This window comes from Pelodiscus sinensis, chromosome 2 (genome assembly GCF_052426305.1).
Source record: "Pelodiscus sinensis isolate ZL-2025 chromosome 2, ASM5242630v1, whole genome shotgun sequence".
NCBI classification, from domain to species: Eukaryota; Metazoa; Chordata; order Testudines; family Trionychidae; genus Pelodiscus; species Pelodiscus sinensis.
The window spans coordinates 16,258,398-16,280,984 of record NC_143053.1 but is presented as its reverse complement, the minus strand read 5'-3'; the positions used below and the strand labels follow the sequence as shown (position 1 = coordinate 16,280,984).

Below are 22,587 nucleotides of genomic sequence, written 5' to 3'. Positions count from 1 at the left end.
TTTCACATTCCAGGTAACCGTGATTGGGATGTGTGTTCCACCTTTGCCATTTTTGTGTTTATGCAAATATAGTGCTGGTGAAAGGTGTGGCACTGAGATCCATCAAGACTGAAATAATGTATCCGTATACAGACCAAACAACACTGGCAGCCCCTCCTTGTCATGCCTGTCTGCCTCATGCTTGACCTGCAGGAACCAGCTTGCCCAGGATGAGAAGGTAGTTCAGTCCCCATGCTCATTCTGTCCTTTGGCTTCTCCGCTGAGGATGCCTACTGCCTTGCTAACTACTGTCTGTTGCAGTGGTGGAGTTAGTTTGTGCAACACACATTTATTGGGAAATGGTCTGAGAGCATTAATATTACTGTCTGTTAAGACAATACCCACAAAGGCTGCATCTAGACTGGCATGATTTTGCACAAAGTTTTTCCGTTAAAAGTATTTGCACAAGAGAGCGTCTATACTGGCATGTGCCTTTGTGCAAAAGATTTGCTTTTGTGCAAAAGCATCTGTGCCAGTGTAGATGCTCTCTTGCGCAAGAAAGCTCTGATGGCCATTTTAGCCATCGGGCTTTCTTGTGCAAGAAATTAACGTGGCTGTCTACACTGGCCTCTTGCACAAGAATAATTGTGCAAGAGGATTTATCCCTGAGCAGGAGCGTCGGAGTATTTGCGTAAGAACCACTGATTTTGTACATTACAAAGTCAGTGTTCTTGCACAAATACTCGCGGCCAGTGTAGACAGGCGGCAAGATTTTGTGCAAAAGCAGCTGCTTTTGCACAAAATCATGCCAGTCTAGATGCAGCCAAAGTGTGCTGATTTCTAGTTCTACACTGAACTATAACAATCTCCCAAGGGCAGGTAGATAACTCCTCTTTGGCTCAAAGACACATCTTTCTGGTATGTGTTTAAGGCCTAGGACAACAGGTACTGATCCCAGATCCCTGAGCACTATGGCAGTTCAAATAATTTCAATACCTGGGTCAGAAATAGCAAGATGAAAACTTGCTTCTTCCCCCCCATATTTAATGTCCCCTGAAATTTCTATGATCCAGTTCAGTTCATCTGAATGAGCTTCATAAAGATCAACTAACAATAAAAGTTGCTCTAAGCTATCAAATCAGTGGGGGTTATGGTGTTGTCGCCTTACTTTTCGTTCCAGCTGTGGGTGTGACTGTGATCTTCATTGTAGTAACTGCAAAATATTAAGCAGCATTTAGGTCATGAAAGAATTCTATGTCATGCTAGGCTGGTGGCGAGAAAAGAGGATTATAATGGTCCCCTTTGGTTGTAATATTTATGAATGTACTTTAAAGATCATTGTATTAGAAAACTTAATGTTAAAAGAGGGTTAGCTTTTCAAGGCACAAAGTGCATTGGAGTCAAGAAGTGCAGGGCAATTAACTCCCCTTTGGACTTTTGAAATTACAGCTAAATATAACATGTGAAAACTTAAAAATATTCACTGAAAACGGCTCTTTGCCATGATTGTAAGATTCTCCAGCAGAGGCTGCGAATCCCAGCAGTGCACTATGCTGCTAGACAGGGCCAGAAAATGGCAGTGACCTGTCTCATGTCACTGCTCAAATTCTATGAAAGGCAAAAACTAAATAGTGTGAAAATGGTGAAATGTACAAGTGTTCAGCTTTAACACTTGTCATTTCAATGAGATGTGTAACTTGACTCACTGTTCCAAAAATCCCCCCCAAGCCATTTTTCTCCCAGGAAAGAGGATTTTAAAAATTAATTCAAAGCAGGTGAACCATAATATTATGATAGCAATCCCTTCAAATGCTACTGAGTTACCAAGTGCCTTGCTATTGTCACCCATATGCAGGTTTATTCTCACCACTGTAGTCCAGACGGTGACACCATATGGTCGGGCTCTAAGAGTCACTTGCCTTTTAGTGTGGGATCCATGAAGGAAGCAGAGATACCTTCGTGATCTCTTGCGATAACTGGACAGGAAAGCAGAAGCACTATGACAGTAAACCAAACTATGTCCCATGGCTTTCATCTGAGCTTCTCAAAGAACACCCAACCATTGTCATCACCTCCTTTCGCAGAGGAGGAACTAAGGTACAGAGATGCTATGGTGATGATCCTCAAAGGGACTTAGGCATTTGCTCCACTCAGTGCTGTGATGTCTAAACCCCAGGAGACCTGCCCTCTAGAGAAATCTTCAGCCCTGGGTCAGGTGCCCAGACTCTCCATAAAATGCATGGGTGAGTCATGACCTAAGAAAGGGAGCCTCAGGAGGCCATTACCCGAGCAGGCAGCCACCTAAGCTAGTCAGGATGAAATAACAGGGAGAGGGGCTTAGGCACCTATGCAGCTGAGCTGGTGCACTCAGTAGATGGATCCAAGTTAGGATCCTTGGCCTGATCTCTTTCCTGAAGTGAGGCTCCTAAGCCAAGACAGCTGCTTGGGTATCTCCGGTCCAAGCTGAAACCATATTTTCTCAGTCTCCTGCTCACTCACATTCCAGCCCCCTCTCACATTCACCCATTTCCCTGGGGGCTGCCTTTTGTGTGGCTGCTCTGCTGCCCCTCACCGCCTGTCAGTGGGCTGCATCCGGCCCTCCTGCTGATGGGTCTGACAGGTCTCAGGTCTTAGGCATGCTCAGAGCATGGCTACCGGGTCAGGCCATGCAGGCAACATTTCCTTGCCTTCTTTGAACAGCCCACTGCAGAGCCCATGGCTAGAGCCCTGCAAATCTGCAGCTATTCACTTTATCTCCGCAGGTGTCTGCATCCATGGATGTCAGTGTGGATATCCACGGCTCATTTATGGATACGGATGCAGACACACATTTTGTATCTGCACAGGGCTGTAGCTATGGCTTGAGCGTGGGCTCTCAACGGCTCACTGGTGGGAGGGGGGGGGGGAGGGTTCGTGAATAGGCAGCTGTGCAATTGCTGGCCTGCCAAAACTTGCCTAACTACAGCTCATGCTGCTGCATGACCACAAGAGCCACAAAAGCCTCCCTGTTGCCTGTTTTGGGAGTCCGCAGGACCAAGTCCCTGGACTCAGCAGAAACTGTTACTGAAGAGAGAAAATGTGAGTAAATCATTGGAAAAGAGCTATAAGGAAGTACAGCCCTTGGTGAAAGGCAAAGGTGGTTAACGCAGCCTTTGCACAAGGACCCGTGATAGGGTGGAAAAAGTGAAAATGTCTCAGGTGGACATTTATAGTCTCTTCTCTTTTTGAAGGAGATGAAAATGTGTTTTGTGAATAAATTGATAAATGTTTTTGACCCTAATATAAAATACATCTGTTACTAAGCACTCACAATGCCTTTTATATTACTGATAAGCCCCACAAATGCCATTCTGAATTGGCAAGTATAACAGCATGCCCATTTTACAGATGAGCAAACCTAAGACAGCAAAATCCCAGTAGTGCCCATTTAAGCTGAATATCCATAATTAGTGAGCAGCTGGGCTGGATTCTTAATTGCTTGTCTATGGTTGAACAGAAAAGTTAGTTACAGAGCTGGGAATGGAACCCAGCCCTTCTTCCCTAACCATTAGGCTGCATTACCTTTCCATGTTATATAAATCCTGAGGAGAGCTTTTTTTTATTTTTGCCTGTTTTTAATCACTTAGAAATGCAGCTCTTAAATGACCCTAAATGGGGTATCAATATATTTGCACCACAGAAGTTAGTATTTGCATCTGGGTTATTCTGATGTAAGGAAGCACAGATGCCCTCTAACAAAAGACACACAGCACTGGCTTGACTCTGTTCTTGTTAGGACAATGGGAAAATGCCACTAGCTACCAGTGGGGCAGAGGTGGGCCAGTGCTCAATGCTTTTCAGAATCCCACCCTACATTTGGCAAGACACATTTGCTAGACATGTTACACTTGTGCAGGTTCCAGTTTTGTGGCATTCCCAATAAAGGTTTCTGTTCACTGCAGCTATTTTTGTTCTCATGCTGATGTGCTAACTGCATACACCTCATTATCGTGCTGTTTTCTTCAAAGGATCAAATACAGAAACTGCCACTCACCTTCTGCTTTGGGCGTTCTCCCCTGTGCACTGCCAAGCCCTCGGGGAGTAACTGTAGATACACAAACCGAGACTGGAGTGGTCTGCTCAGAAAAGCAAGCTGCCAACTATAAAGAAAGCAATGTGGCATACAACAAGGGCAGGACAGCTCTGAGGTAACAATATCACTTACACGCCGATGTGGGGGTTCTCAAGCTGGCATGGCTGGCTGCAGGTGGAATGCCTTTAAAGACAGAAACCACAGAATTGTCCTTACATTCACAGGCAACCTGGGGGGTTTTTACTCTTTCAGACTCATGCTTGGTGTGATGCCTCACAGCAACCCCACTGAACTGGGACCCCAAGCCTAGCTCCTCCTCCTCCTCCTCCTCCTCCTCCTCCTCCTCCTCATGTCTGAAGCAATAACAGGCCATGCATTTCTGTGTCCCTACAATGAAATCCTATGGCCTCCATGCGATGTGGAAAATCCTTCAAAGCAGCAGCATCCCCTCTTCCCCACAAGGGACATGTTTGGCTTTGGAGAAATCTGCTCATCTGGTTTCTCTTCTGTGTTTCTCTACATGGAGCATTAGCTTTCACCCACAACAGTCCAGCATAGCTTCTCTGAATAGAGGGCAGAGATAAAATCCTTGCACATGACACCACCGATCTACACTGTGCTATCCATAGCTAGGACCCATTCCCTTTAAAAGTCTGTTCATGGAATAGCTCTGCTGGCTCAGGCAATAGAGAAAGTCTAAGTTGAAGTCTTCTTATTGTGAAATGGTTTTTGTTCTCACCCACTGTACACCAGTCTAATGCAATGGCTTTACTATCCATCAAATCCTGACATTGACAAGTCTGCTGTTGTCTTCGCTGACTAATTTTCTCGAGTAAGAGCTAAGCAAAACAGTGACTTCATGCTTTGATCCTGGACCTCAGAATTACATGTGGCACATTCCAGTGCATTGGAATGATTCCAGTGGGGACTGTCATTCTGTATTGTACTGTATACAAAATATAAAAGTATTCTGCCTAGCAGAAAGCATGTACAAATCCAAAACGCTGTACTCTGGGACTTAGTCTTGTATTGGCACACAGGACCAATGGTAGGTTCTTTTATATTAGCTCTTTTGGTTAACTGGGAGCACATTTCAGTCTTTTCCCTGCATTGATTTAGTGCACCATTTCTGAAATTTGCTGAGTGTGTTTCTTCTGCCTAGTCAATGCACAAACCTTCTGCCATGGAAATAGTTGTCAGTAGTGGTTTATCACCCCTGTGGTAAAGAAGCTCTGCAAAAATAAAGGAGTTCTCATTTCAAAGTGGTGCAATAGCCATCAACTCCAGGGCAATTCAAGAGACATCAACCATCAATTGAGTATAACATAACTACAGTGCTTAGTAATATTGGTGCAACAGGAACCTGCTTTATTTCTGATAATTATTGCTTGCAATATTTGCTCGCTGCTGACAATACCTTGTATTCAGTGCTGACAATATGAAAAACATCCAGGCCCTGCTCCACAGTTGGGCTGTGTCCAGACTCCATGCCTCCGTCGACGGAGGCATGTAGATTAGCCAGATCGGAAGAGGGAAATGAAGCCGCGATTAAAATAATCGCGGCTTCATTTAAATTTAAATGGCTGCCCCGATCTGCCGATCAGCTGTTTGTCGGCAGATCGGGAGAGTCTGGACGCGATGCCCCGACAAAGAAGCCTTTCTTCATCGACACAGGTAAGCCTCGTGAAACCAGGTTTACCTGTGTCGATGAAGAAAGGCTTCTTTGTCGGGGCATCGCGTCCAGACTCTCCCGATCTGCCGACAAACAGCTGATCGGCAGATCGGGGCAGCCATTTAAATTTAAATGAAGCCGCGATTATTTTAATCGCGGCTTCATTTCCCTCTTCCGATCTGGCTAATCTACATGCCTCCGTCGACGGAGGCATGGAGTCTGGACACAGCCTTGAAAACATTGACTGAAACTCCTTCATGATCATTATTCTTTAAAAGCGGCAAGGAGTCCTATGGCACCTTATAGACTAACCAAAGTGTTGGAGCATAAGCTTTCGTGGGCAAAGACCCACTTCATCAGATGCATGTCATCTGTTGAAGTGGGTCTTTGCCCATGAAAGCTTATGCTCCAACACTTTGGTTAGTCTATAAGGTGCCACAGGACTCCTCGCCGCTTTTGCAGATTCAGACTAACACGTCTACCTCTCTGATATTATTCTTTAAGGCTCTCCAGTTCAACAAGATACTTTAGAACATCACAACCTTTAACACATCAGCATGCTTAAAATTAAGCACTTACTTTAAGTATCTTGCTGAATCTGGGCGTAAGATGTTATGGTTAGAAATGGCATGACTCCAATCCTTTATCATGGCTTTATCTCCCAAAATATGGGGGAGTATCTGTTTTGAAACAGGTATGTGGCTATTATAATACACATGCACAGGTGAATTTGGACATTTGAACCAGTCTTTATTTTTGGAATGAAAGTGTTATTCTTTAGTTGGAAGCACAGACCTACTTCTTAAAACTATGAGCATTATGGATAACATTTTCAAAAGCACCCTTCAAAGAGCATGTCTGCCCTGTAGTGCCCCCTGCTGGCTAAGTATGGCTCAGCAGCATTCTTCCTCAATTTCTCCTGCAGTTTTTCCCAAGAATAATCCACAGAAAATTTTATGTCCAGTAACAAGCAACATTCTTAAGGACTGGTTTATTGAAATATACCCAAAGTAAATTATCTTCCATCTGAGTCTCCTATGGGGCACAGCCTCTCCTCTTGGGTCTGTCTGGCTCCAAATTTCTCTTCACAATTATCAGCCCTCCCCAAATTCTGCTGAGTCAAGTCCCTCCTCTTGAGGTCAGAGGTTCACAGGCCCTTACTTGGGCTTGTGTGTTTTGGGTCTCAACTGGTTCCTTCCTGAGCTATTTCATCAGCTCTGCTCTTTCAGTTTTTGTTTTCCCTTTATAAGATTCAGGTGCTTTTTTAAGCTGATTTGGGCAGCAGGCAACCAGTCATGGAGCACTGAACCCTGCTGCCTCTTGAAGGAGCCATTCACCCTTATGACAGTGACTCAGTAACTTTGACTTCTAAATCCCATTTGCAAAAGTGACCAAGGCACCTGCCTTTGAAAATAGGACTTTGACTTCTTATGCATGTTTGACAATGTTCCCAATTGTATTTTAGCATCTCACTACACAGGTGCACTTTGCTTTTCTCTGTAGAATCTCTCTGCTGAATGTACACTAGCTTTTCTTGCAATCAATAAGCCACGATAAATTGAAAAAGGCAAAGGATTTTAGCATTCATAACATACCTTCAATGTGATGTGTTGTTAATCCTTTCTTGCTAGTTGTTTCTGAGGAGAAGAGAAATCAGAGCTGATATATTGTTAGGAAGCATTTCCCCCCCCCCCCCCCAAGCCTAACACACACAGTGCAGCTATATAAGAAGACAACTAAATGAGTGTCTATGAGGGGGCATTTGACCCACACTGGCATGAAAGGGGTTAATAGAATCCTAGGAAAGCTGTGGAGGGAGCATCCGATATGAAAGGGACTGCAAGGAACAACCAATAAGGACTCAGCAGGCCTATATAAGAAAAGCTGCAGGGCACAGCTGGGATGGTTACTCCCTGGAGCTCAAGGAGGTAGAACAGAGTATCTGGCAGTCAGGTGGAAGAAAATAGCACCCTGGACAGAGCAGTGCTGCTAACAAGGACTGGGGGACATAGAAAAGAGCTCCTGGGATTTGCAGGCTAAGGCCCCAAAGCAAGGGCAAAGAGGGTGCTGGGGCTACTGAGGTAGTGGCCATTCATGGGCTGCAATAGAAAATTGAAAAAGCAGCAGGACAGTTGAACTGCAAGACTTGGCCCAGGAAAGGGGGAAGCATAGAGCTGGACATGACTTGAGGGTTATGCCATGAAGAGAACATCACCTTCCTTGGAGTGATGTGGGTCTGGGAATAGAAGTGACTATGGGCAAGGCACTGCTGGGAGTGGGCGTGTTGACCTGGGGAGCTAATTCCCAAGATGACTAACAGGTGTGGTGGTGGTGGACCCCCATCACAGTGGTCATCAAGTGAAAAGATTTCTTGATTTTATGAGGGCTCTGTTCCACCAAGAAATATTGCTGGGAATGCCAAAGTTGCTGGAGGGATCACTGCTCTGAGAGAGAACCAGCCTCTCACATCAGTACTAAGCAGAGCTGTCTGCAGGATGGGGGTGCCATTTAGCAGCCATTTTGGAGGTTTCAGTGCAGCTCTAAAATAAAATCTTTTGAATGGGCTTGGGGAACAGAATTGTATTGAGAAACCTGGTTTTAGATCAAATAATTGAGCTCTTTGATTTGGGTCTCACACATTAGAGGTGAATTTCCCGGCTTCGACGCCAACTTCTTGGCTTTGGAAGGCTTTCCTGTCACTTCCTCCATTTCCCTGCCTCTAAAGAAGAGGGCACTTGCCTGCTTTGCAGTGTTCGGGGAGGAGTAACTCTACCAAAAACGTTATTAGTTGATATTGGTAAAGTACTTGGCAGAGTGTAAAAAAAAAAAAAAAAAAAAAGGCCAGATAAATTAGTTAAGTGTTGGCATAACAATCTCTATGTACAATAACATTCCTGGTGCTTCCCTGAGATGCCTGCAGGCAAGCATACAGAGGACGCTGAGCACTTTTGGAAACCTGGCCACTTACGGCCAAAGGGACAGATTGTATTAACGGAGATGAATGCTCCTATCATTCTACCCTTACATTGTGCCCTGCCACGCCAGAGAGTGGGCATATCAGCTGAGCAGAATGGGGTTTGCCTCCCTCCACACCTATGAATTACCTTTACTGTGAGCAAAGAGAGGATTTCAGCCTTCAGGACTGTCCCTCTGTCACCATTCACACGCAGACTTGCCCTGGAGATCTGGCCATCTAGTCAAATCATCTGAATGAATCCACACCCACCTGCTGCTGTTAGCATTCACGGAGTCACAGTAAATGGAAATGATTCATGAAACAGAACAGCACAGGCACTGATGCCATCTGTGGCATAAGAAACTGAGACCCCAGCAGCAGTACTGTTCTCCTGGGGTCCAATTTGGTGCCCTTTCTACTGATGGAAAGATTCCCATTGACTTGAATGGTCAGTAGATCAGGCTTTTGATTATTACCTGTAACCTGAGCTGGACAGAAGGAGACATCCAGGCCGTTCAAGGAAGAGTTAATGTGTGAATGGACAAAACACTCAATAGCAGCTTTGTCACAACCGCAGAGAAGCTGTTCACAAGGATCCCCTGATTCTGGAGTGAAAACAAAAATCCAGACAAAGTGCCATTGAAATATCCGTTTCCACTATCTGCTTTTGCCTCTCTGGCTTTCCATCGACCACTCCATTTCATTTTGTAGAATATAAACCTGTCCTGTGTTTCTGCAAGTACCAAAGTTACATGAACTCAGGCTTTACAAAACAATAAGCTTGAGTTATCCTAGGGAAATCCATGGGTAAGTGTCAATTAAATGTTGTTTTTCTATCCAACCACTGGCCATTGCCGGCTATAGGTTGTACTTGGTGAAGCTTTCATTGCATTTATTCTAGGGGTATCACAAAACATGCTGTGCATTACAACACAGGTTGCCATACAGTTTCCATCGCAGCGTTCTGTTTTCCCACACGGATACCTTTGCGACAGATTCACCTTGGAGTAGAACATGTATTGCTATGCTCACGCACTAAGCAAGGGCAAAACCTTTTTCCAGTTTGAGAAAAATACCTTTGCCATTTCCAAGTAAAGGGGGACAGAGAAAAACACTTTTCCCATTGAAATGTGACTATTTTATTCTTTTTTAGACAGAGCTAAAGCAAAAAAAGGCTTTGGTTTGAGACTAGAAAGGATTGTGGGATCAGATTGTTAACTGAGCCAGGCTTAATCCAGAGTGACACTCTCAATTCGTTAGCTATTCTACATTTACACTTGTGTCACCGAGACCAAACTCTGGCCCTGGTCTCTACAGAGGACTAGAGCTTGGTGGGAACATTTTAACTAGGAACCAGATAGATGAGTGAGAAAATCACTTTAAACATCAAGGCAACATCTGCTCAGGTTTTACCAGAGCTCCCCTGATGCAGTCATCTTACAGGCTCTGAGGGCATGGCGCTTCTCCCCCTGTTGTGAAATTGTCCCATGGTTGCTAATACCAGAACAGCTCCAATGTTAGCAGTGTTGGGAGTCCTGGCTCACTTCACACAGGGCTCATCAGCACCTTTCACATCATTATCAAGCGGCCTTGCTCTCAGCTGGTGTATTACATTTATGGTGGAAACAAAAGCTGCCAGTTGGCTGTTTGGCATTAGATGGGACTGTGGTGTGAGAGACGGAAGGGAATTATTTATGGCTAAGCAAAGGGAATGACAACTTGTAGCTTGGATGCTAAATGACTTAAATCCTTATTTCCTTGCTAGATGCAGTTTGCACTGGGGAGCTCTGCGACGTTGCCTGCAAGTGAAATAAATCTCTTTCCGTGTGACTCGAAAGGGGAAGCCAACAGAAAGGGTCACGGGGAATGCCCTGCCTCTTCCGACTCGGCACCATCTTTGTCTAAATAACCACTTTAAAGTTACCTCTGAGCCCTCCAGCTCAGTCCTGCCCAATCATTAGCTGGAAAGCATGTCTGGAAGGTGCCTGACTTTTGCTTTGGATGATAACTGACCACAGCTTTCCCAAGGGGCATCTTGTATTTTAGGCTATAGGCCAGACTACCAAATACTTATCAAGTAGTAGGGATGAAGAGCACCAATGCAATCCATGGACACTGTTGAGATATGCTGCTATTTATTGCCATGCCTTCCCCTGGATTTGGTAAGCTCCTCATGACTCAAAGTGATGCTTTAACTCAACTACAAGTTAGTTGGGATTGTCCTGCTGTTAGCAGGGGGCTGGACTCGATGACCTCCTGAGGTCTTTTCCAACCCTAGGATTCTGTGACTCAGCTTGATGTAGGAGCCACTGGGAGGACTTTTACGGCCCACTGCTACGCAGGAGGTTAGACGAGATGATCAAAATGGTCCCTTTTGGAATCTCTTAGGTACCTGTATGAATCCCCATCTCCATAGTATCTGAGCACCTCGCAATCTTTAATTATGATGCAATCAGTAGCGGAGGTTCAGCAAAGACAAACAGGGCTTTAAAACACGTCATTCCACACTCTTGAGCAGTCAGCTACAGGTGTAAGCCACACAGATGTGCCAAGCAACGCTAAATGGCCTCCAAAGAGAACACTCCTGCCACCGGGGATCCCCAGCACCTTGTTTTCTACAGCATTTGCTGGATTTTTGCTTTTCCATTCAATTGAATACTGATAGTGCTGAATAGCATCAGCACAGGAGGAGGGTCGCTATTCCATCTGCAATCTAGAGAGCCATAACACGGGGCTTGAAGGGACCTTGAGAGGCCATGTGAGGTAGGATCAAATACACCTAGACCTACAAGGCAATCGTGGGTGATTTCTGCTTAGTCTTAGTAAACGAATTGGAATTATGATTAATTATTTGTATAATTATAGCCCCAAAGATCCCATTATGGACCAGGTCCTTGTTGCATTAGGAGATGTACAACTACAAAATCCAACTCTTTTCCCCGATCAGTACACAGCCCTGGTGACTGGCAGCAATCCCCATTTCACCTTACCACAGGTAATGTTTTTAGTAAGGCAGCTGAGGTCCGTAGAAATCTTTGCAGGGTCCCATGAGCACTCCAGCTCCACAGCTTCTTCGTAGCATTTGCGGTGCTGGAAGCAGCAGCTTAGAAACAAAACAAAGGAAGTATCAGGGGGGTGGCTGTGTTAGTCTGAATCTGCAAAGCGATGAGGAGTCCTGTGGCACCGTATAGACTAACAGATTTATTGGAGCATAAGCTTTCACAGGCAAAGACACATTTGCATCTGACGAAGTGGGTCTTTGCTCACGAAAGCTTATGTTCCAATAAATCTCTTAGTCTATAAGGTGCCACAGGACTCCTCGTCGCTTAAAACAAAGAAAGACATACCTGAAAGAATGCAAGGGACACACCTTCATTGTCACGTCACTTCCTGACATCTTTTTGGGATGGTGACACGCTGAGCAGCAGGTGGGAGCACAGGATGCTCTTTCAGTAATGAGCATTCATTCCTCTGGCCCCTAGAAGATGGGCCAGTGATTTTTTTCCCCCTCGTGGCTGACTAGGCCTAATAGACTGAGCACAGCAGGTGCAGTGAGAATCTGTCTGTCCTTTGCTGCAGCCCCCTTGCACTGGATTGGTGAAAAGGGGCCCTATGGCACAGTCTCCATGCCCAGCACAGAGCTATTTCCAGAGTCCTTGTCCCAAAGGTTATAATGGGGCCAACAGGAGACATTTCTATGCCCTGGCTATTCTCTGGCTGCTGTAAAAGCCATACTTCAAGTAAGGACAGTTCAGTGCTGAGGATAGAACCAGCCCTCGCCAGCCCCACATTGCTCATGGAAGCACAAGCTTCTTTCCCTCTGTCCTGAGACAAAATTCCAGACCTGGAGTTCCTGGGTATGAACACTGCTGGCCTCACAAGGAGGTAATAATAGGATCTGTCCGTCAGAGGTAGTGGAAGGATTGTTAATGCTGCAATATGAATGCCACGTCGTCCTCTACAAGTAGAGAATAGGCTGACAACCATGCTGGCGTATGGCCACGGATGATTGTATCCATTGTATCCTGTGAGCGGTGTGTTTCGTTGCCCCCTGCTGTGCCTGGGAAGGCAATAACAATCTGCAGCTTATGACATTGTCATGGCTCTTGGCAATAAGGCAAGCAGGAGGGCTCCTAACATGGTGGTTGTGCACAGGATGTTTTTCTTGGTATGGAAGATTTATCTGAGGCCTTGTTTACGCTGCTGCAGACCATTGATCTAAGTTACATAACTTCAAACATGTGGCTAACAGCTGAAGTCAACATACTTAGGTCTGCTTACCATGGTAATTCGGCAGCTGACGCACGCTCATTGACTCTGCTTCTCCTTTTGGTGGAGTACCCAAGTTGATGGGAGAGTTCTCAGTAGTTGATTTATCATGTCTATCCAAGACACGATAAATCAACCCTCAGTGAATCGATCTCTGCCCATCGATCCAGCAAGTAGTGAAGATGTGCCCTGAGGCTATGAGACTCCCAGGGATTGTTTCTGAATAGAAGTCTCCTACTAGTCCTTGGATAAAGTCCACACTGGATGGACTAAAACTGTTTGATTTCATGTGCATTCTCTACCAAACAGGAGCAAGTAACAGTCCCCCCTTTGTATTACAGTGTAACTCTAAAAGGTGCAGAGAACAACAGGAAGCATCTGTTCTAACAAATATTGAGTGTTTGATCTGTTCATTGTTTCTACTCCCTGGCATCCATCTGCTACCTCTGCTGAAACCTTTCCATGGTGACACTGCACTTAAGATATCAAAGTCATACCAGGGGGATATTAAACAAATATGGGGGTGACATCGTTCCGTAGAAAAGCCTTGACACAGTCTTCAGCTTGGTAAATAAATCTGTGTCCAGATTCCAAGATCCGGCTGCAGCCTGTGATCTCCAAGATGAACGGCCTGTTCCAGTAACAGGCAGAGAAAATCCTCACCCGAGTCCTTCGGCAGTTTTGGGAAAGCATTCTATGTACAAACAAACCTACTGTGCAGAGCTGCCAACCCCTGCCCTGCACACTGACTGCATCAAAGGCCCGGGTTTGTAAAATGAAAGAACAATGTAAAATGGGATAAAAGTAGAGCAGTCTATGGCCTTTTATAGCTGAAACCTGCATGGCATATAAGGATACGTTCTATATTTTTGCTCCTTTCTTTCACATGCAGGAGTGGGGGGGTGGGGTTTGCTGCTTAGCATCAGCAAAGGGGAAGCCAGTGGAGGGCGGTTTTGTTTTGTGGCTGACACACAGGACTAGGATGCTGATCCAACAAAGCACTTAAGCATGTGCTTAATATTAAAGTGCTTTGCTGTACTGCGGCCATTGAAAAGTGGTTCCTATTCCTTGCTCTGTCATAGGCAGCTGGTAGGACCCTTGGCATGTGACTCAGTACCAGATTCACAAAAGTACTTAAGTGCTGTGATGTTCAGCAAAACTGAGCTTCGCGCCTTGGCTTCCTGTATGGTGAATAGGCAGAGAGAGGCACCTGAGACTGCAATTCATAAAAGCTAGCACAGAGGCTGGAAGCTGCCTGACCTAGCCAATGAGGGATGTGTTTTTGCTAAGCCCCACCCCTTTCAGAGAGTGGTAGAATCATAGAATACTGGAACTAAAAGGGACCTCAAGAGGTCTTCAAGTCCAGTCCACTGCCCTCACGGCAGGAGCAAGCAACATCTAGATCAGGTGCGGGCAATAACTTTTGATGGGGGAACCACCAAGGTTTTGTAAGTGGTAAAGGACCACAGTTTTCTATGGAGGGTTTGCAGGGTCTGGGATGGAGGTTGGGTGCAGAAGGGAGCTCAGAGTAGGATACTGGTGTGCAGGAGAATGTTTGGATGTAAGAAGGAGTATGGGTGAAGGAGAGGGTTGTGACCTGGGACAAGGTATTGGGGGGTAGGGTCTGGGAGGGGATACGGGTGCAGGAGAGGATTCTGGCCTGGGGGAGTGGTGCCAGAGAGGATTCAGTGTGTGGCAGGGAGGGTGGTGACCTGGAGAAAGAGGGGGTGGTGACCTGAGGGAGGGGGCCAGGTGCCAGAGGCAGTCTTTGGCTAGAAGGCACTTACCTAGGTGGTGCCTGGCCAGCAGCCCAATGGGACCCTGCCTGTTGCAGCCCCAAAGCTCAGAGCAGCTGCTACATGTGCCTCTCTGTGCTGCATGGCGTGGGGGAAAATCAACACACGCTGCCTCTGCCCCCAAGACAATCTCTCAGCTTCCATTGGCTGTGTCAGCAAATGAGAACTGAAAGATTGTGATGGGGGCAGGAGCAGCCAATGAAAACCAGCCAATTGTGTGTGTGGGGGGGGCAGTACACAAAGGTTCACCCTCCTCCCTGCGCAGAGAGGCAGTTGGAGCAGCCGCTCTGAGCCTTGGGGTTGCTCCCTGCCCGAGGGTCCTGGCAGGGTGACCACTGGCTGGATTAAAAGTCTTGGTGGGCCGTGTCTTGCCTGATCCGCAGACCTCAAGAAAGAGACTCCCTGCAGCAAAGCCACTGAGATTGCCTGCAGCCTGTCCTACCTGGCCGTTGTCATGGCCTCTCTGTGAGGTCACCTCCTCCCAACATCCTTTAGCCAATAAGCTGAGGTGCTAGAAAAGGCCTTGTGATGTCACTGCCACGCCCACATCTGGCCTGCAGAGCTAATGTCCTGTCCCTGACCAGTCCCTTTGCGTGTTTAAGCTGCTCCCCTGGTGCCACCGCCAATGTTAGTTCTAGGATCAAGCAGGCTGCTCATGCAAACATCAGAGGCTGCTCACTGCCACATGCCGCTTGCAGAGATTTGCAGACTTTGAGGCCAGAAGAGACTGTTCGATCATCTAATCCAAGGGCAGGCAATCATTTTCACAGGGAGGCCACTTCAAAATTTTGATTCTTGGTCACAGGCCAGCTCCAGGCCCCCTGGAAGGAGCAGGGCCTTGGGCAAAAGGGATGAGGTTGGGGGGCTACAGAGAGAGACAAAGAAAGTGAGTGAGTGCGAGACACTGGGTGTGTGGGAGACAGACTTTATGACACAGATTGAGGGTGTTCAGCAATGTGTATGTGACAATAATTCTGTGTGTGTGGCACAGACAGGGTGGCACAGACTGGGGTGTGTGACAGTGACACAGAGTGCATGTGTGCTGCATGGGTGCTGGGAGAATGTAGTGATAAAGTAGGTAAGCTCACTGGTCTGTAGTTTCCTGGGTTGTCCTATTTCCCTTTTTATAGATGGGCATTATATCTGCCCTTTTCCAGTCCTCTGGAATCTCTCCTGTCTTCCATGGCTTTTCAAAGATGGTAGCTATCAGCTCAGATACCTCCTCTATCAATCCCTTGAGTATTCTAGGATGCATTTCATCAGGCCCCGGTGAGTTGAAGACATCTAACTTTTCCAGTCCAAGTCACTTAGACACCTACATCTGGAGGTTAGGCATTTAAGTACTTTCTGAATGTAAGCCGCAGGTTCAGAGTCAGAATTGGCCCAGTAAGATCATGGAGATGGTGCTACTTCCTGCTCTCACAGAGATGCTGAAAAGCACAGTGCTTTGAGATCCTTCAGCGGAAAGTGCCAGTGAACAGAGACCAACATCTGATGAAGTGGGTCTTTGCCCACGAAAGCTTATGCGCCAATAAATCTTGTTAGACTATAAGGTGCCACAGGACTCCTCATCACTTTTGCAGATGCAGACTAACACAGCTACCCCTCTTGATAGATGGAGAAGGGACTTCAACAATTGCCCAACTTCTACAAAACTGGCAGAACTGTTTCTTTTAGGAGGATCTTTTCAGTGTCAGAGTCTCCTTAACGGGGTTCTCTAAATTTGAACAGTGTCTAGGACATACACTTGGAAAAGCAGCCTATACCATACAGTGGCATTTTCATTAATGGAAGAGACACTGCTAAGCCATTTCAAATCCGCCTGTTTGAAAAGGAAGTGTCTGTGAATGTCCTGCTGCCTCACTCTGCTTTTTTTACCCTGCTTTTCATTAACATAAGTGAGTGGCAAGATCAGCGGTTGAGCGTTTGAGCTGTCAGTTCATTGAACAGGCTTGCGCTCTGATTTCAGAGCATCAGTGCGTTTATTTGGAAAGCCACTCCTGAGGACTTGGCCCAGCTTTTCTCTGGTGGGAAGTTTAAAATTCCATTTTCCTCCCCTTCCAACGTTATGGGATGGGAATGGATTCATCCCTGGGCATAAAATCTACATTCACCCTCACTCCACAAATGAAATCACTCCCTTCCCCAGCTATGCCTGGGCAGGACTTGGACCTTATTGCATTTCTTTGCATGTGCTCACCACCCAAGTGGCCATGAGGAAAAAGGACTCTCAGCCCTGGCTCATCCTGCCCTAGCAAGGGGGAGCAGGCACTGAATTACTCTCAAGGATCCATCTACCAGGGGCAGAGGCTAAAACACAGGGCTGGGAGTCAGGCATTTATGGTTCTCTTCCCAGCACTGCTGACAGTTTCCTATGCCATCTGGGGCAAATGACTTTACTGACACTGTGCCTCAGTTTGCCCATCTGTAAAATGAAGCAAATGGCTTTGTGCTTTGATGTTGCCATGGGGTGTAGCCTATGATGGCCCTTCGATGGACAAGCACTGTGACAATGAGGATGTACATAGGGAGTACCCGCTGCCTCCCAGGAGTGGTTCCCTGTTGCAACTGGTTTAACCCAGCTTTGCAGCCCAAACTGCAGTGGAAAAGGGGGGCAGAGGTGTGGACTATGCCCGCTTTTCATTTCAGGAGCAGAGTGGTCCACAGCTGTGGGTGTTCAGGGAAAGAAAGGCCTGGATGACAGATCTCCATGTCTGTGCACAGTAAGGGAAGAGCACACTATGGAGAGAAGGGTTAGTATCCATGCATGAAGATTCAGTGTATGGGGTTACGCTGGTGAATGGGGAAATGGATGGCACCAACAAAGGATATTGATGGCTTAGGGAGGAAAACAGCTGACCCTGTATCTTATGTTTTCTTGGGTATTGGAGACAATCTTGGTTGTGCCTGGGTGCTTACAGTTTGCAAGCCCAGCCTGGATACTTGGGGTTTTCCCATGGGAGCCAGTCATCCATTTGCAAAGGGAAGGGCCCCCGTGGTATGACCATAAGCAGTTTAGCCAGGGGCTAAGTTTCAGAGGGACGCAACAAGGTTTCAGCATTGCTGCTCATGATCCCAGGAGAGCTATCTCCCGGGAACACACACCTGTCTGCCTCATCCACAGGGAGGCCTTCCATCTCGAACCGGCAAGAGCAGCCATAGTCTTCGAAATCCCGGGGGCAAAGTCCGGTGACACATCTCATTTTGCTCACGAAATGGAGCAGGGCAGGGAAGTTAGTGAATAGGGACTGCAGCCAAGTGAAGTGAGAACCCAGGCAGTCTAGGAGAGAACAGACATTGGAGGATGGCAGTCAGAGTTGGGCAAGACCCGGCCTGCTCCTGGGGCCCCCCTGCAGACTGAGGCTGTGTCTACATTGGCAAGATTTTGCGCAAAAGCAGCCACTTTTGCAAAAAACTTGCCGCCTGTCTACACTGGCCGCGAGTTCTTGCGCAAGAACACTGACGTTCTAATGTATGAAATCAGTGCTTTTTGCGCAAGAACTATGACAATCCCACTCGGGGATAAGCCCTCTTGCACAAGTGTTCTTGCGCAAGAGGCCAGTGTAGACAGGCAACATGAATTTCTTGTGCAAGAAAGTCTGATGGCTAAAATGGCCATCGGAGCTTTCTTGCACAAGAGAGCATCTACACTGGCATGGATGCTTTTGCGCAAAAACACATCTCTTGCGCAAAAGCACATGTCAGTGTAGACATTCTCTTGCGCAAATACTTTAATGCAAAAACTCTTGCGTTAAAAGTATTTGTGCAAAATCTTGCCAATGTAGATGTAGCCTGAGGGTCTAAGAAAGAGGTCCCAAACTTTACAGGGTGGCACCGCCTTTACCCTGTTTGTGCTCCACCCCCATGGGCTGGGAGTGGGGGTGTGGCTCCCAGGGGCTGAGCGATGCGGACAGGGTAAGGGACTGCAGCAGGGGGCAGGACCAGGTGTGAAGCCATGGCTGGGGGCAGGGCCAAAGCAGAGCTGGGAGTGGAACAGGGTTGGTTGATACTCCTGCCGCACTAGGGGCTGGTCTTGCCCCTACCACATGCTCCTGAACATTCCTTCACCTCCCCCCCAAATGTTCCTCCATGTGCCCCAAGTTCAGGGACCTCTAGGGACTGATGTTGTGCAGCAGCCCTTCTGGGAGCTTAAGAACTGCAGACAATTCAATCCTTAGACACCGGCTTTACAGGAAACCTATACTTGTAAGAATTTCTTCTCTATTGTCATGAACAAATCCCATTTTTTATTACCAAAAATACCAAACCATAAGGCTGTACTTACCGAAAAACAGTGCAACACTGTCCACATTTTGAAAGACCCCATTGAAGAACGTGATATTGTCTAAACCAAAAGCATAATAAAAATTGTGAAAAAATGGTTGCCTCTATATAAACATATGGGGCCCCACTGGTTTTAGTATGTTGATTTCAAGGGAAGGCATAACACAGTTGCAGGCATGAAATAGCCCTTGCAGCCCCAAGTGTCCAAAAACTTGAGTCAAGCCTCCCAAAATAATGATATATTAATAAGTAATACATTTGGGACTCTATTTTATTTTTGCCTCCTGTTTTTGAGCCCTTTGTGGAGGGGGAGGAAAGAAGAGGAGGGAAGATTCCTATTGTCACACTTTTCTCTGAGAGCTAGAAACTTTGGCTGTGTCTAGACTGGCAAGTTTTTCTGCAAAATCATTCGATTTTGCGGAAAAACTTGCCAGCTGTCTACACTGGCCGCTTGAATTTCCAGAAAAGCGCTGACGATCTCCTGTAAAATCATCAGTGCCTTTCCGGAAATACTATGCTGCTCCCCGTTCGGGCAAAAGTCTTTTTCCGAAAGACTTTTGCGCAAAAGGGCCAGTGTAGACAGCACAGTACTGTTTTCCGCAAAAAAGCCCCGATCGCGAAAATGGCAATCGGGGCTTTTTTGCGGAAAACCGCGTCTAGATTGGCCACGGACGCTTTTCCGCAAAAAGTGCTTTTGCGGAAAAGATCCTGCCACTCTAGATGCGCTTTTCCGAAAATGCTTTTAATGGAAAACTTTTCCGTTAAAAGCATTTTCGGAAAATCATGCCAGTGTAGACGTAGCCTTCATGTTTTTGACAGACAATCAAAGATGAAATGTTTATAGAATCACCTGACTCCAGGAGCTGGGGTTCTAAGAAAATTCCACAAGGCATATGGTACAATGGGCAGAGATGGCATCGCTGGGTTTGGAGGTGGGCTGGCGTTCTTTTCAGGTCTTTTAACTCTTTTGGGCACAGTAGTGTGACAATTAAGTTGATAGCCCTTGATCCTGAAGTCTATGTATGAAGTACAGCATACGTATCAGCAGTGCAAGCTTCCTTCCCAATACCCTCTCATTCCAATGCAAGTCCCAAAGAGCTCTCGTTGTGCCTGTAACTAAGGGAGAGGGCATGGCTGTTCCTGGGAGGATGGGGCCAAGGGCACATTCAGAGTCTGCTAGGCATCCAAGAAGGAGAGAGGAGGAGACTGTTTCGAATGATGTGGACCCTGTCAGCCTGGCAGGATGATAGCAGGTGTGCCTGGATAGTCACTAGCCCACCTGCTCAGAGGAAGGGCAGTGTCCCAGAAAAGGTGGGCGGGTGGGGGAGTCAAATGTCTGACAAGTCAGAGCCTGGGAAGAACTAGCTTGACCAATAGGAATTCAGATGCCTTTCCCTTGGGAGCCTTGTGAGAAGTGAAAAGCCGTTTTGGAGGAGTCTGGAGCCAGCCACAGAAAGGGAAGGACACTGTGCGATGTGCTTGGCAGTCCCAGGCTTGCATGCAGGATCCCCCTCAGAACTGGCATCTGGGGGCCTGGAAGCCATTTCCCTAAGCCTGGTCCTTTGGCTGCTCGTGGTGACTCCCAGGCTACATTTACACTACAGGGATTTTGCACAAAAACGGTTGTTTTTGCGCCAAAACCTGCGGAGTGTCCACACCTCAAGCACGTTTTTGCACAAGAAAATTGACAGTATACTGGCAGAACAGAGGGCTTTTTGCAGTGCAGGTATACCTCTTTCTACGAGGAATAACTCCTTTTTGTGCAAGAGTTCTTGTGCCACAAGGTGTGTGTGGACACGCAACAGGGGTTTCTTGTGCAAAAAGAGCCCATCAGGAAAAGCACAGGTGCTCTGATGGCAAGAGCATCCATGCAGTGTGGATGCTCTCTTGCGCAAAAGCACATCACTTTTGCGATGCGCTTTTGTACTGTGGGTGTGCTTTTGTGCAAGAAGTTTTTGAGGAACATCTCTTCTGCAAAAGCTTCTTGCGCAAAACGCCTGCAGGGTAGATGTAGCCCCAGTTGTTAGAGCTTTGTTGGGACAACTCCCTTGCCAGCCGGACTGAGTTAGCCCTCCAACTCCCTAGCTAGATCAGTTATCATGGGACAAGTCCTGCTCCGGCTGCTAGCCCAGGGCTGCCTGCCTGCTGTGACTGTAGCTGAGCACTAGGTCAGGAGAGCAGTTCAGATTTTAGAAGAGTGATAATTTGCAGCCTGAGCCATACGCTGCTGGAGTGAAGGGAAACCAAAGCAGCCTGATTCCTGCACAAAGAGGATGCCTTCCAGATGTGGCTGTCAGCCTTTCTGCAGTGACCAAGACATTCAGAGCCTAAACTGAGAGTGCACCATCCTTTAGTTAGGGAAATTGTTTGAGACTCCCCTATTCTCTGAGCTGTATCCTCAAGCCCTAGGATAGGTTTTGGGGATTTTATTACTTGCTGGCTATTAAATCTGTGAAGGAACGATGTGTGGGTTATCTGGGCTGAACCCAGTTAGCCAAGTTACTAAGTGCTGCACAGAATTTTACTCTTGCTCTGTCAGGTCACGTGACTGGGGAAATTTGGGGGTATTTTCAGCCCAGGTAGCTGAGCGCAGTGGTTTACCCTGTAGTTGCTTCCTGTTTAATATAGATAGTCTCTTCAACATACTTTGCACTTGTTTTTATTTCTTGGGAACCTCTAACTATTTGGCAAGTAAGTGGGGCTTGTTCTGTGATTAGAATTTTCCTTCCAAGCTGCTCTGGGGGTGAAGCTCTGCCAAACACTTCCATATGGGAGGAAAATGAGGGTTTCACACCCTGCTGAGCAGGGGACAGGCTGCAGGTGAACCCGGGCCTGTCCATCAAGGAGGTAACCTGGTGGATAGAGGCGCAACCCTAATGTAACCCCCCTCTGAAGGAACACCTCTAGTGGAACGGCTGTACTCATCGGAGCCTTTCTTCTGAATCTGCCAAAATGCCAGCTGTGCTTGTGATTTTTTTATGTGACTGTGTGTGCGCTAGGGACAGGAGTGAAATTGTCTTTCCACTACAAAGATCCCAAATAGCCATCAGAAATTCCCCATTTTCTAATCTCTGGGATTTCAGAATAAATCCAGTAGAAGTTTGTATGAAACATGTATGCTCACTCACTCTGTTTTCAAACCCACTTTTCTTTTGAGAAAACTCGATTTAGTAGTTTCAAATGTAAATTCCTAGCTAGTTCATTAGCTATAAACACCGTTGCAACAATCAACTCAGCATCAGTGGTACAAATTCTTCCCTAATCGATGTGAGGGCCCTCACTTAGTTTATAGCAGAGATGGTTGTGGCTCCGTAGGTGTTGGTTTGTGTTACAGCAACAGCAATGATGCAGAATCTAATAGAGGCGCTGGATCCTCCTCTTACACTTCATGTCAATCAATAGGAACTCCACCAAGGTCAATGGACTTATATCAAGGTAAAGTTAATGTAAGTGAGACGTTCTGATGTTACTTAACCTCAGCTAATGGTCCAGTATGATGAGTGGACATTACCGAAAAAGTTCTTTCTGGATCTCTTGCCCAAAGAGACTGAACCCTGGT

General features: G+C 46.7%; 1 protein-coding gene across 1 annotated transcript in view; it reads right to left on the bottom strand.

The window, feature by feature from the left end:
• The window catches only part of OC90 (otoconin 90), a 44,445-nt gene that overhangs the window by 13,534 nt on the left and 8,324 nt on the right, over nt 1-22,587 (bottom strand). The window contains exons 4-13 of the mRNA XM_089776160.1: nt 19,030-19,089; nt 17,850-18,024; nt 11,670-11,782; nt 9,156-9,284; nt 7,319-7,360; nt 5,227-5,283; nt 4,184-4,234; nt 4,013-4,063; nt 1,899-1,955; nt 1,148-1,192 (exon numbers count right to left, since the gene is read on the bottom strand). Coding sequence (XP_089632286.1) covers nt 1,148-1,192; nt 1,899-1,955; nt 4,013-4,063; nt 4,184-4,234; nt 5,227-5,283; nt 7,319-7,360; nt 9,156-9,284; nt 11,670-11,782; nt 17,850-18,024; nt 19,030-19,089 — 780 coding nt within the window. The remainder of the gene's footprint in view (nt 1-1,147; nt 1,193-1,898; nt 1,956-4,012; nt 4,064-4,183; nt 4,235-5,226; nt 5,284-7,318; nt 7,361-9,155; nt 9,285-11,669; nt 11,783-17,849; nt 18,025-19,029; nt 19,090-22,587) is intronic.